Source organism: Rutilus rutilus, assembly GCF_951802725.1.
Source record: "Rutilus rutilus genome assembly, chromosome: 8".
Classification (NCBI taxonomy): Eukaryota; Metazoa; Chordata; class Actinopteri; order Cypriniformes; family Leuciscidae; genus Rutilus; species Rutilus rutilus.
This window is the reverse complement of record NC_140222.1, coordinates 1,608,171-1,623,137: the sequence shown is the minus strand read 5'-3', so window position 1 is coordinate 1,623,137 and position 14,967 is coordinate 1,608,171. Positions and strand designations below refer to the sequence as shown.

Below are 14,967 nucleotides of genomic sequence, written 5' to 3'. Positions count from 1 at the left end.
GAGCCACTGCTTGATGTTTATCCTTCTAGACTGGAAATGCTCTCAATTGATCAAACGTCTTTTCGCTATATGAACTCAAGAGGTCTGAATGGGCAAAGGATAAAATCTGCTCGCATGCACATTCCCCCTCGTTTACATGCGCATGGATGCAAACCCTAGCATGACTGTGCCTTAAGGCAGCTTACATGCTAGAGAAGGCTCTGTCGGAGCGTGACGGATGGGAACATGTGTGTTTTGAGAGGCATGGATGGACATCCTCATTGGTCAGTGCTTCTCAGGCATAATTAAAATTAGCTACTTTTGGTCACATGACAGAGTACTTTTTAAAAGTCCTGTCCTAACAAACACAACATGGCCATTGAAATCACTAAGTTCAAACAGTGTTGCAACACAAAGTAAGCTATTTTCTGTGAATGTGCGAGACTTCCGATTTCTTACGTTAGTATTGTTAACGTAAGAGCGTGTGTCGACATCAGTAAAGCTTTCGTTATCGTTGGCTACAGTCTGTTACTGCAAACTATTCATATTCATATTATTTTAATATATTATCGTAATCATAAACACACTGGTATGTAGCACAAATAGTATTACCGTTTACTGCACTTTGTTATTCTTCTAGTTACACTCTTTAAATAAAGGAGGTTTTCGCAGCGATGCCATAGAAGAACCATTTTTGGTTCTGTTCAGTTCATAAAACCATTTTCTTAGTGTGAAGAACATTTTAAAGTCCCCCTGTGGTGAAAAAAATGTGTCTATGTGGTGTTTTTAATCTGCTTTAACACAAAGCATGTGTAAATTCATAAGTCGACACCATTGCTGAGTATTTCCTCCTTAAAACTGCAGTGAACCAAAGACAGTCTCAAACACACGCTTTGAAATCGCTGGTGTTTCTGACGTCACAAACTACCTTGTAACCAATCAGATCAACGTGTGATCGTCAACCAGTGGATCTCTGAGCTGACTGAGTGAGTGGAGGCGGGGCTCATTTGCATATTCATAGAACCGCGTATACTAAATGAGGCGAGGGTGTCGAGTTACATTCAAGATATTTAAAGGCATGACACATTTTTTTCAAAGAAAAAACGTTTAAATATGTAATTTTGGAGATCAAAGATGAGTTTTAAGGGATACAATTATTGACTACAGGAGGACTTTAGCAATCTAAAGAACACTCCCACAATATAAGGTGGATAGGTACATAACTTGAAGAATAAGTGCAGTTTAGCGAATTATAATGAGAAGAAATACTAGTTTGCAATACCAAGCTGTTTTCGTACAGCTAGAAGTCGTGCACAAGCAAGTTAAAAATGGCCGTTCCAATGTTAACAATAAGTATGCAAGCACCATAAAAAGAAAGTCGTTCACACAAGACTAGTGCTGGGCGGAATGACCAAAAATCCATATCACGGTATTTGTCAAAATTATACCGGTTTCACAATATATGACAGTATTTTTCCAAGCATGACTGCGTGTAAACCACATGTTCTACTGAGTGAGAGAGGAAATACTGCAGTAGATTGACTTAGAACGCCCTATTTTACTGTCATGAGTGAATATTGTAGAAAATTACACACTAGTGTTAATACAGGTTTGCAGTGTTTATAAAGAGGTCCAGCAGGAGGCGCTGTAGGAGCGGCAGAAACAGCGGTTTCCACGGTAACGGCTGAACACAAAGCGGTTTCCACGGTAACGGCTGAACACAAATCGGTTTCCACGGTAACGGATGAACACAAACCAGCAACGCTCATAAACGCTGCTTTATCGGGAAAGATAAAGAAAGATTAAATGAAAATAACACCGAAACTTTTCTAAAGACAGTCGTTCCCTTCAGAGAAACATTCATATAAAAACACCCGCGCCGCGTTTCGACTGTGAAACGTGCAGTGCTCATGTTTATTCAGCGATGTCAATGCCAACCGCAAATAGATTTTCGAAAAGGCTGTGTTGATATTGTGAACTAATGTATGGGAAACAATATAATTTGACAGCTATCAATTATAGTTTAACCTCTCCATCTTCACCGTCACAGTAACACACACATCTGAGCATCACCAGTGAACAGCGAAAGACCCTCTCAAACAGTGTCGCGCCGCGTTCCCAACGCTGTTAAAGTGACATACACCGGTACTGCGGTATATTAAAAATTCATATCATAGCAAAAATAAACACCGGTATTCGGTATGATTGGTATCCGCCCAGCACTACACAAGACACACTCGTCATTTCAATCATTTAATTGAACGCAGCTATTTTGTTCTTAAAAACGCAATGCTCATAAACTAGTAAGGTACATAGGCCAATTTCAGCACGAGATTGCGTTGTGTGTGAGCGTCTGCATGTCTGTGTTTGTCCTGCAGGTGGCGCCGGTGAGCTACAGGTGTGTCGCACCTGTCCGAGGGAGGCAGACGAGGCAGGGAACACGAGTGCGGACGGAGAGGATCCCACGGGCGCTCCGTTTGCGTGCTGCAATCCGTCGTTCGGTTATACTGCAGGCTCCGCCCCCTCCCCTCGATCTGGAGCGTGATTGGCTGCTCGTAGCTGGCCAGGATACGGAAGGCCTCTCGCTTCTGCAGGTGCGTCAAATCCTGGCCGTGAACCTGAACGACAAACAGATCAACAGAAAAACGCAATTAATTTCAGTCCGGATCTCGCGCGTTCAGACGGTTTAGCGTACGCTCTAGTTAGCCTGATTCGGTTTATCACTGCTATAGGTTGACTGAAGCGCAGCTGTGTGAACATATTCCTCACTCAGCACCACAGCTGACCGGATTCGTACCACACACACACACACACACACACACGACGAAAATCATGCTGCATCTTCATACCGACACACATCACTGCATGAGTCATGAGAGAGAGACGGCACATGTGTGTGTGTATGTGTGTGTGTTTGAACCAGCATCATTGTCACTCCTAATCAGCATCAGCACACAATCGTGAACATTTACACACACACACACACACACACACACTGGACTCACCCCCATCCCGTCGCCCATCCACGGCCCTGACAGTCGACAGCCCATCACCAAGGCAACAGATGAGCAGGATTGTGCGCCAATGCTGTGAATTCACTCCGAACGCAAGATGAAGATGAAGAGGATGAAGGAGCGATGCAGCTGCTGCCGGCATACATGAACACACACACACATACGCTCACACACACACACACACTCGCATACAGAGCTGCAGTGAGAGAGACGTGCAGGAGTATCGGACGAACGGAGCGCTGTCTCTCCTCTCTCTCTCTCTCTCTCTGAGCGTTCGACACTGAACACTGCCACTCCAGCACTCAAGCCCCGCCCACCTCTGGCACATCTCTGCTGTGGTTGGTCAAGCAACTGCGCCTGTCAGCTGAGCGCGAGAGCTGATTGGCTGGCAGGGGTCGACCCTCGTTAGACGCTCGTGTCCAGCATTCAATCAGATTCCAGAGCTGTGAAGACATAAATATGCATTTAATTAATGAGAAGATTTAATTAACTCACTCTTTATCACTAGTCCTAGTGTTGAAGTTGAGAATGTGTGCAACCACCAATTTTTATTCTTGATTTATTCAAAGGACTTTTAGGACAAACATTAAAGGGGTGGTATAATGCCCTTTTCACAAGATGTAAAATAAGTCTCTGATGTCCAGAGTGTGTGTGTGAAGTTTCAGCTCAAAATACCCCACAGATATTTTTATATAGCATGTTAAAGTTGTCACTTTTTGAGAGTGAGCAAAAACACGCTTTTGTGTGTGTCCCTTTAAATGCAAATGAGCTGCTGCTGATGTGTAGTTAACTATCTTCTAGTCATTGATTAGCATATTCTGTCATGATAATCTATAAATCGTGTTCAGGGGGCGGGGTTTATGTAAATTTTAGGGTTGGTGATGTCACTAACCCGGGAGGAATGTGGTGTAGTCTCTACCAGCCGTTTGTTGTAGTCCTTAAAAAGTGATTTCTGTAAAATAAAATATCTCCCTTTGCTTTGAACTTTGAGCGCTGTAACTTTGCAGATGTTGTTTATGCTCAAACAGCAACATTACACACTAACTAAAGTTAGAAAAGTCAAATCATAATCAACCACCCCTTTACATGTAAATAGCAGCTCAGTTCACAATAGCAGTTTAAATACATAAAAGAATGATTTAATCTATGATTTACATTTGATATACACCATAAATATGCCATTCTCATTAATGGAGTTAAGCACTTAAATTACATGAAATCATTACAACAAGATACAATTTTTTTTATATTCTAATGAATAGAAATATTAGTAGTGATGCGCTGCTGTTGAACACTCTGAGGCACGCTGTGTGTTAATGTTTGCTTAGCGCTTGATAATAGCAGAAAATATTTACACGCAAATAATGATCAATAATGAACAATAAGGCCTTTCTGTTTCCATTAAAAATATAAAGCAATTAAAAATACTATTTCGCCGGAGGAAAAACTTTCTCTGAAATGTATTTTATACTATTTGATTTATTTATTCAAACACAAGGCGAGGATCGGCTACTAAATGATTGTTAGCAATGTAATGTGACGCACATCCATATCTCATATTTTCCTGATGTCTTGTACCGTTAAACATGGCATCTCGTGGATGAATATGCATATGCTAATGATATGCAGATGAGGATATGCATAGTAAAAGGAGGCGTTGTGAGCTCATATATGGTTATTTCGGGGAGGAGACGCATGTTCACAATCTTCCTCTGACTGGGATTATAAAGGGGATTCTGCGCAGGTTCTGGCGTTCACACGCTTTTATAAGTCGGAATATTTTTTGCCGGACGCCATTTTTGGCTTTCAGGCGCATGCCGACTTTTAGTAAGGATCCTACACACAGTTTTATACATGAGACACGAGATCATTTGTTCTTGGGCTAGTTTAGGTGAGAAATGTTTGAGGCCGTGCACAGATTTCCTCTCTGGCGTGTTTTCGCTGGCTTTTTAAGGACTCTGGGATCCTGAACTCTCTGGTGGGAGATTCGGGACGTGAGCGAATCTGACAGCCGTCAGGGAAACACTCACGAGTCTCTCTTGCGGGCGGCACATGAACGCACGCCAGAGGAAAGTGCAAATCTGTGTCGAGGCATCAGAAGCTCCAGTAAACCAGAAGAGAGGCATGAATAAATAAACCCGCTGTCCTTAAAGTCAGGGTTCGGCGAGGAGGATAATGGGAGGGAGACGTTCGCTGGCGAAAGTACGTGACAGAATCGTGTCAGAGCACAAACACTCACACTGATCAGAGTATTCGGGGTCGGGTTAGTTAAAGCACATTCACACCAATGGATGAAAACTATATTAGTGTCCACACTAACGGACGATAACTATATTAGTGTTCACACCAGCGGACGATAACTATAACGATAACTATATTAGTGTCCACACTAACGGACGATAACTATATTAGTGTTCACACCAGCGGACGATAACTATAACGATAACTATATTAGTGTCCACACCAGCGGACGATAACTATAACGATAACTATATTAGTGTCCACACCAGCGGACGATAACTATAACGATAACTATATTAGTGTCCACACCAGCGGACGATAACTATAACGATAACTATATTAGTGTTCACACTAACGAACGATAACTATATTAGTGTCCACACTAACGGACGATAACTATAACGATAACTATATTAGTGTCCACACCAGCGGACGATAACTATAACGATAACTATATTAGTGTCCACACTAACGAACGATAACTATATTAGTGTCCACACTAACGGACGATAACTATAACGATAACTATATTAGTGTCCACACCAGCGGACGATAACTATAACGATAACTATATTAGTGTCCACACCAGCGGACGATAACTATAACGATAACTATATTAGTGTCCACACCAGCGGACGATAACTATAACGATAACTATATTAGTGTCCACACTAACGAACGATAACTATATTAGTGTCCACACTAACGGACGATAACTATAACGATAACTATATTAGTGTTCACACCAGCGAACGATAACTATAACGATAACTATATTAGTGTCCACACTAACGAACGATAACTATATTAGTGTTCACACCAGCGAACGATAACGATAACTATAACGATAACTATATTAGTGTCCACACTAACGGACGATAACTATAACGATAACTATATTAGTGTCCACACCAGCGAACGATAACTATGTTAGTGTCCACACCAGCGAACGATAACTATAACGATAACTATATTAGTGTCCACACCAGCGGTTGATAACTATAACGATAACTATATTAGTGTTCACACCAACGGACGATAGCTATAACGATAACACCAGTGGACGATAACTATAATGATAATTATATTAGTGTTCACACCAGCGGACGATAACTATAACGATAACTATATTAGTGTTCACACCAGCGGACGATAACTATAACGATAACTATATTAGTGTCCACACCAGCGGACGATAACTATAACGATAACTATATTAGCGTTCACACCAGCGGATGATAACTATAACGATAACTATATTAGCGTTCACACTAGCGGACGATAACCATAACGATAACTATATTAGTGTTCACACCAGCGGACGATAACCATAACGATAACTAGGCTATATTAGTGTTCACCAGCGAACGATAACTATATTAGTGTTCACACCAGCGGACGATAACGATAACTATATTAGTGTTCACACCAGCGGACGATAACTATATTAGTGTTCACACCAGCGGACGATAACTATAACGATAACTATATTAGTGTTCACACCAGCGGATGATAACTATATTAGTGTCCACACCAGCGGACGATAACTATAACGATAACTATATTAGCGTTCACACCAGCGGATGATAACTATAACGATAACTATATTAGCGTTCACACTAGCGGACGATAACCATAACGATAACTATATTAGTGTTCACACCAGCGGACGATAACCATAACGATAACTAGGCTATATTAGTGTTCACCAGCGAACGATAACTATATTAGTGTTCACACCAGCGGACGATAACGATAACTATATTAGTGTTCACACCAGCGGACGATAACTATATTAGTGTTCACACCAGCGGACGATAACTATAACGATAACTATATTAGTGTTCACACCAGCGGACGATAACGATAACTATATTAGTGTTCACACCAGCGGACGATAACTATATTAGTGTCCACACCAGCGGACGATAACTATAACGATAACTATATTAGTGTTCACACCACCGGACGATAACGATAACTATATTAGCATTCACACTAGCGGACGATAACTATAACGATAACTATATTAGTGTTCACACCAGCGGACGATAACTACTAAAACAGGAAGCTAAGGTGGGACATATTGAATGGCTCCTCCCCGTTTTCAAATAGCCAATAGCGTTTAGTTTACCTCACAGACTGTGAGTCGTACTTGACGGCACCATGGAAGCGAATCCGAGCGCTGATGATACGCTGGATTCAATAGTAGAGGTGGGAATAAATTCTAGCCATTTCATTCTTAACCGTACAGTCGGAGAACGGAATAAAACTCGAGCGTTTGAGCAACCGAACACACACCTAACCCATATTGCTCCGTGTGTCAACGGTAGTGATGTCAAATCAAAGCTTATTCATAACCTTAAAGGGGGTCGCACACCGGACGCGCAGCTCAGCGCCGCACCGCGCAGCGCCACGTCTTTTAAATTCTAACACATTATTCTCTATGAGAGTACACACACCGGCGGCGCCTTTCGCCGTCTGTCCGCGGCGCCCAGCAACGGCTCAGGACCGTGTTCAAAATCCTGCCGCGCCACAGAGCGCCATTTACATAGTTTTATATTAAATTTACATTTATGTGTCTCAAATCGTAGTTAATGTATATACGGACGTCACCCTGTGCTGCAATATACATTTAGTTTTATATTTATTTACAGAAATCAGAAAATTGCTGATGTTATCGGATTTTCAGGTGAGAGTTGTCCTAGACGTGGCGCGGCGCTGAGCTGCGCGTCCGGTGTGCGGCCCCCTTAAGGCTAACATATTCATACTAAGAACTAAAAAACTTTAATTTTGACCTCAGTAAAGCAGGATGGATTCTGATTGGCTGTCAATGTTTTTAATGTTCATCAGCTGTTCCAGGGTTTCCCCAGGTTTGATCACCCCAAATTTAAGACTTTTTTAAGACCTTTTTAAGACCACTTTAATGAAAATTAAGACCTACATCGCACCCATTATGCAGTCGTAAAACACCAGATCAAATCCCAATAATGACTATTACTAACAAATGTTTTAATTAAAAATACATTTATTATAAAAAAAACTCATTAAACAACACACTGCAAAGTGATGTTTTTGGTAAATATCAAACATTCATAACAATAAACAGATAAACTAACTTTTCAAATCGTCTTAGTAAAGTTTCTCAGCATTCAAATTGCTTCAACCATTGCTTCAGAGGGGTAGACAGGTAAGAGAGATATAGATAGTAGGGGTGTAACGGTTCACAAAATTCACGGTTCGGTTCAATACGATACACTTGTGTCACGGTTTGGTACGTTTTCAATACAGCAAAAATAAATAAATGCCAGATCTTTTTTTTTTTTTTTTTTTACATTTATTAAAACTAACACACTTTGACCAATGATGAAGCTATAATAGACTCTTCTTAGGAGCATAAACAAAACAGCTCCTTGGAAAAAAATGAAATGTAACCTAATATTGTAGTAGTTATAAACAAAGGTCTATTTTTAGTTCAGATTAACATTTGAGGGCAGCAATTGTATTCATCATAATGTCAAAATAAAACCAACGTAATGTTACTTGAAAGCATTATTGCCTACTATTCCTGCCAAACTTTCATGGTTGCAGTTAGTGTTACTACAGTAAATCCATGGTGAATGTTGCTGATCTGTGGACGCTCGATAGTTCATTCATGCCACAATGTTTCTTCCTGGCTTCCACGCGCTGTTTGATCCGTTAATAACAGAGAAATGTGAATGTTTCTCACTAGATCTCACAGCGATGTTATTACTTCTGTGGCGAATTCAAATGATTTATTTACTGGATCTCTTATTAGCGCTGTGTAACAGTGTCGCTTGATCAAGATCGCTCGCGCTGCACTGGTCCAAACTGATAAGCGGTCCTTCAACCACACAATAACGAGTAGCCCAGTTTCGTTCCGCTTACATTACGTTTGCACATTTGATGTTGGACAATGTTGTGGTCGCGCCGGCGTCTCTTACATTATGAGCGCGCTTGCCACGCGCAACGCGCCTACATTTGAAATAATGAAATTTTGGTCGGCAGGAAAAATGGTCCAACGAACCGTTCGGTTTGAAAATGCGTACACCGAACCGAACGACACTTCCCCATGATGTCTCTCCTCTCGACTGATTGATTAGAATGTTGATCAATTGCCGCCAGCGCGAAAACCCAAACTATTGTTTGTGCATACTAGAAATTAGACGTTATCTGACGTTACGCTAAACCCTGTTGAATTTTCACGTTGCGTTTGCAGCCAGGTTGACTTTGAATAAATAGGCTAGTATAATGAAATTTAAGACCTCCATTTAAAAAATTAAGACTTGGACAACAGAATTTAAGACTTTTTAAGGCCTTAATTTAGGAACATGATATTTAAGACCTTTTTAAGACTTTTAAGACCCCGCGGCTACCCTGTGTTCTGAGAGTGATCCCAGTGTTCCTCTTGTGTTGTTATCGCTATAGTTTAGATGTTTCTCCTGTAGTTCCTGAGGAGAAATAAACTCATATGAGTCTATAGTCTTCATCCAGTGAGAGTATAAAGCTGTTAAATGAGAGAGGAGAGCCGGTCACTGGAGGAGAGAAGCTCATATTAACAGCTCTGATCTGAGCAGTTTGAGTCCAGAAGTGACTCTGGGGTGTTTTCTCAGAAGAAACTTAATTATCAATGAGATATTAAAGAGATTTCATTGAGATGTTGTAGCGTGTCTTGCTCCAGACTAACCGCTGGATTAGGTATGAGGCTCTTATCGCTCAAGAGACTTCATTGTGTTTTCATCTCTCAGGATCAGCTTTGGATTTTCTCCTAGATTAAGAAAAGACTGAGGAGAAACACACACACACACACACTCAAGAATGAGGAGAAACACTCTCATACACACTCATTCACACACACACAAACACACACACAGACAGACACACACTCAAGAATGAGGAGAAACACTCTCATACACACACAAACACACTCCTTCACACACACTCTCTGTCACACACACACACACACACACACACACACACACACACACACACACACACACACACACACACACACTCTCTCACACACACATTCACATACTCACACACACACACACACACACTCCCTCACACACACACACACACACACACACACTCTCTCACACAATCACATTCACATACTCACACTCTCCCACACACACACTCCCTCACACACACACACACACACACACACACACACACTCACTCTCTCTCACACACACATTCACATACTCACATCCTCACACAATCTCTCACATACAGTCACACACACTCTCTCTCACACACACACACACTCTCACACACATTCTCACTCACTCACTCACTCACTCACTCACACACACATACTCATACTCACACACACACACACACACACACACACACACACACACACACACTCACACACTCCCACACACATACTCATAGTCATGCACACACTGCTGGAGGGATGTGTCAGCTCAGATCAGAGGAGACAGCAGTTGCACTGCAGGCTGTGTGTGTGTGTGTGTGTGTGTGTGTGTGTGTGTGTGTGTGTGTGTGTGTGTGTGTGTGTGTGTGTGTGTGTGTGTGTGTATTATTCGATATGACATATTCATATAAACAATGTATCATGTCTCAGTCAGCGCTCAGGAAGACACATGTGTTGCCATGGTGAGAGCCCTTCACATGAACCTCATCAACTTCTGCAACACACACATACACACACACACACACACACACACACACACACTACAGCCAAATATAGACAAACCTGCTGTCAGTCCACATGACAAACACAACAGCAGATCCTACCATCTGCACTGTATTACATTCAGACACTATAGCATTTAGAAAGTATATATTTAGTTTATATATACTGTGGCTGTATACACACACACACACACACACACACTACATCTAGTATCAAATTTAAAACAGTATAAAAACAGCAGATAAATATAAAAAATAAAATGCTGAAATGTTATTGTGCAGCAGAGGATTATTGGCTGATTTGTGTTTTATCAGGAAGAAAAGCTGCTGGGAAAGGCGAAGGATGTGAGCGGTCGCCATGGTAACAGATACTGGGATGTAGAGTGACAGAGATGCTCTGCGAGTCAGACATTTACAGAGTCAAAGATATTCTAGCCATATATGTGCTAAATTTAAACGGGAAAAAAACTCAATAAATGTTTGATGATTAAAGATGTCAGTGTTAACATCTGTGTTTGGCGTAATGCGCGTGGCCACCAGATGTCGCTGCTACACTTAAAACACAGCTTCATAGCTGAAACTTTCGATCGTTATGTTTTGCTGCATTGGGGTTTGTGTTTTAGTTTGGATCTATTTAGGTCGTGTGTAGGTTTCTATAATGTGCTGAGGTGTCGATTAAAGAGGAAAACCAGCTCCATAAAGCCACACGCTTCTATAATTATCGCCGAAACTTTACGGTAAGCGCGTTCTCGCGGTCTTTGTTTTTCCCCCGAAAATCGTCATGAAAACCTGCGTTTGACGTCAATGTCCATATTTGGTCTCGGACGGAAGGGGAGCGTCACCACATCACGCAGTGTTTTCCACCCTGACAACCAATCAGTGAAGCGAGGACGCCTGGAGAACACGCCTCTTCGTTTGATTGGACGCTGGGCGTGTCACTCAGGATCAGCGCGCTCTGACGTCGATGGCTTTGTGTATGCGTGTGTGTATATATCCGCGGAATCTCCCCTCTCACAACACATCAGAACGCAGTCGGAGCGGAACCGGCTGGACCGAACATCTCTCGGGGAATGTGTAGAGTTTCATCGTCGTTAAACTTGTTGCGTTAAATCACCAGCACCAAACCTAAACGGACGCCGGCTGTTGTGGTTTTTAACTTTCAACGACTGTATTTTTCAGTTCAGTATTTTTATTCTGATCTCTATTGAACGGAGCACAATGACCCACGGTTCCGGAGCAGAGATGGTCCCGGAGGTTTCGGCCGCCGCGGGGTTTGTTTGCAGGCTCTTGCGCGGCCGCGGACGCTTGAGTGACGCGCAGCTCCAGGTGTTCAGAGACTGTCTCGCGCAGGCGCTCTCAGGTACGGAAAAACACTGTTAATCTTCAATATTAGTTAATGAAAGTATCTTAAATACCATGGTCTAGTAATACCAGTATATCATAGCTCTTTATTATGTAAAGGCCCGTTTATATTAAGAACGATAACTATAAAGATAACTAGCGTTTATCGATATCGCTTTGTTTATATGTCGCTAAACGCTCGAGCTCGTTACAGCAGGATGGATTCTGATTGGCTGTCGATGTTTTTATCGTTCATCCGCTGGATAAAATCGTTCTGAAAGTGATCCCAAAGATATCGTTTTAGCTGCAGTGCTATTCTTTAATACTGTTATCGTATAGTTGTCCTTGGTGTGAACGGGCCTTAATACCATTGTTCAGTGATCACATGACCAGTCCCTCCAGTTTTTCGCGAATACAACGCAAAAATAAAATAATTGAGAACTTCTTACTTGTATTAGGCAATTTCTTATTGCTGTGGTTTACTTGTAAGATTTCGTCATATTTCCCACCCTAAGTGATCATGTTATTAAAGCTAGATAGCACACCACTTGAATAGCCTTTTTAGTTAGATACCAAAATAAACAAGATTTGTCCATTTTGTTTGTTTTCTTGTCTTGTATGACTATTGTGCATCTTACCATAACACATAATATGGTAAATGTGGTATCCTAATTGGAAGATTTGCGCACATTTCTGGAAATCACCACCACAAAATCACAAAAATATATTGCGAAATCCTGAAAAGAACTGATATTATACTTCCTGAGGTTAAATGTGCAGGATTTTAACATAAATGTTTCCTTTTTTTTTTTTTTTAGAACACTACCAGAATCATTGGTTCCCCGACAGGCCGCAGAAGGGCTCCGGTTACCGTTGCATACGGATCAATCACGAAATGGACCCTCTGATTGGCCGAGCGTCCAGCCGTATCGGACTGACCAGCGGACAGCTTTTCTCACTCTTGCCGCGGGAGCTAACGCTCTGGGTGGACCCGTACGAAGTGTCCTACCGCATCGGCGAGGACGGGTCCATTTGCGTTCTCTATGAGGCGGAGCCTCCCGTCTCAACCCCCGCCCCTAGCATCTCAGCGTACGACCAAACGGCTAGCTGCAAAAACCGCTTCATGTTGGGCGGCCGCACGAGTCCACCCAAGAACTACCTGATGATGGTGTCCGGCTGAACGCGCGGGACCGGTTCTGCCCGTACTCGCACCTGACCGACCAACCGCCACATTAAGAGCTGTAGCTGTTCCCGTGACTTCACTTCGTAAACCTTTATTTAAGATGAACGTTAAAGCACTGGTTGTTACGCGGCTGCTGGACCACCGACTCTGGAGACCTCTTAGCACTGTTCTGTGTGACTCGTTTATTTTGATCATCCCGAAACAGGTTTTGGGGTGTTTTCACTGGTGCTCACGCACGGTTTCAGTGCAACTACGATACCTCACGAGAATGTAAAGCAATTAAGGGCCTGAAACATACTTTACGCAAATATGCGAAAGTTTAACGAGCATGCTTTCAAACAACCATGACAACAATAAAACCTACTGGTGTTTAATGCCATCAGTTTAGTAGCACCATCTGTGGCGACTCTAAGAAAACCACAATAAAACCGACCTCCGTTTCAGTTTGTTATAGCGCCACCTGTGGCAACTCTTGAGAATGCGACATTGTTTTACAACGTATTTGCATTCGCATGCTTGCGTCCAGTACGTTTCAGGCCTAAATATGCTGTGGACTTTAATAATTCCTAACAGGAGCTGCTATTGAGCGTGGCGCCACACAAACAAACTCCCATAATCCCCTCTGCCTTAACCACAGCGCCAACGCTCCCTTAATAAACGTCACTGCCTGGCTCTTTTAGTCTTACTGTGCAATATTCAGGCAATAACTTCTTCTTGTGATGGCATGAAATGAGTCGTGCGGATTTGGGGGGAAATGACTGTATTTTCCCAGAATGCTTTGCATGTGGTATGTTGGTTGGTATCAGGTTCGAAGCGCCAGCAGAGACTCACGTCAAGCATTCTGTCTCTCTCGGGCTGCTGAGCAGCACGGTTACTGTTTCAGACAGAGTCCATGTAGTTTGTAAGCTATTTTGAAGCAGAGTTGCTTTAAATGTACACTTTTATAAATGCATTTGTGCATAAAGTCGGTTTTTATTACAATAAAGCTTTTGTGAATGAAGTGTTTCTCTGTGGTCTGATGTTATTATGCTGTCGTAATGAGGTTTCAGCTCTCTGAGGTGTGTCGTTCGGTGGGCAGGGGTGTGTGTTTTCTGGATGCGTCTGGGCTTGTTTTTCTCCTACACACACACACACACACACTGAAAGACGTCAGATAGTCTTATCAGCAGCCTGTGCTAAGAGATTACCTGTGAGCCGCCTGATTAGACAACATTTAACTGAAGGTTACTAACCGCCAAATTTCGATAAATTCGTTTAAAATGGATTTGTACCCAATATTTGTGTTTTATTAGAGAATTAGCATAGCAAGATTTTAACATCAAACTATTGGAATCACTCAAGAGTTGAATCATCACTTTAGCTACATGCTAACATCAAAGTCTATTGAAATCAACTGTGAGCGACATGCTAATGAAAAATTATTGGAAAGAAGGAAATTTTAGCTACAAACTATTAATAAACTATTGTAATCAGTTGGCGATTTGTGCTTTTAGCTACATGCTAACATCAAACTCTATTGAAATC

At 42.0% G+C, this 14,967-nt stretch overlaps 2 protein-coding genes across 2 annotated transcripts in view; one reads left to right on the top strand and one right to left on the bottom strand.

The window, feature by feature from the left end:
• LOC311295105 (uncharacterized protein) overlaps positions 1 to 3,256 on the bottom strand; it is a 10,306-nt gene extending 7,050 nt beyond the window's left edge. The window contains exons 1-2 of the mRNA XM_084416300.1: positions 2,985 to 3,256; positions 2,389 to 2,597 (exon numbers count right to left, since the gene is read on the bottom strand). Coding sequence (XP_084272426.1) covers positions 2,389 to 2,597; positions 2,985 to 3,029 — 254 coding nt within the window. The 5' untranslated portion in view covers positions 3,030 to 3,256. The remainder of the gene's footprint in view (positions 1 to 2,388; positions 2,598 to 2,984) is intronic.
• An 8,233-nt stretch (positions 3,257 to 11,489) lies between these two features.
• On the top strand, positions 11,490 to 14,443 carry btg2 (B-cell translocation gene 2). The gene is made up of 2 exons (XM_084415690.1): positions 11,490 to 12,279; positions 13,079 to 14,443. The coding sequence occupies exons 1-2, from the start codon at positions 12,138 to 12,140 to the stop codon at positions 13,438 to 13,440; spliced, it is 504 nt and encodes a 167-aa protein (XP_084271816.1). The 5' UTR covers positions 11,490 to 12,137; the 3' UTR covers positions 13,441 to 14,443.
• Positions 14,444 to 14,967: the final 524 nt, after the last annotated feature.

Coding starts and splice junctions, on each gene's coding strand:
- btg2 (XM_084415690.1), top strand. CDS start 12,138: ATGACCCACGGTTCCGGAGCAGAGATGGTCCCGGAGGTTTCGGCCGCC. Junction 12,280..13,078: donor TCTCGCGCAGGCGCTCTCAG/GTACGGAAAAAC, acceptor TTTTTTTTTTAG/AACACTACCAGAATCATTGG.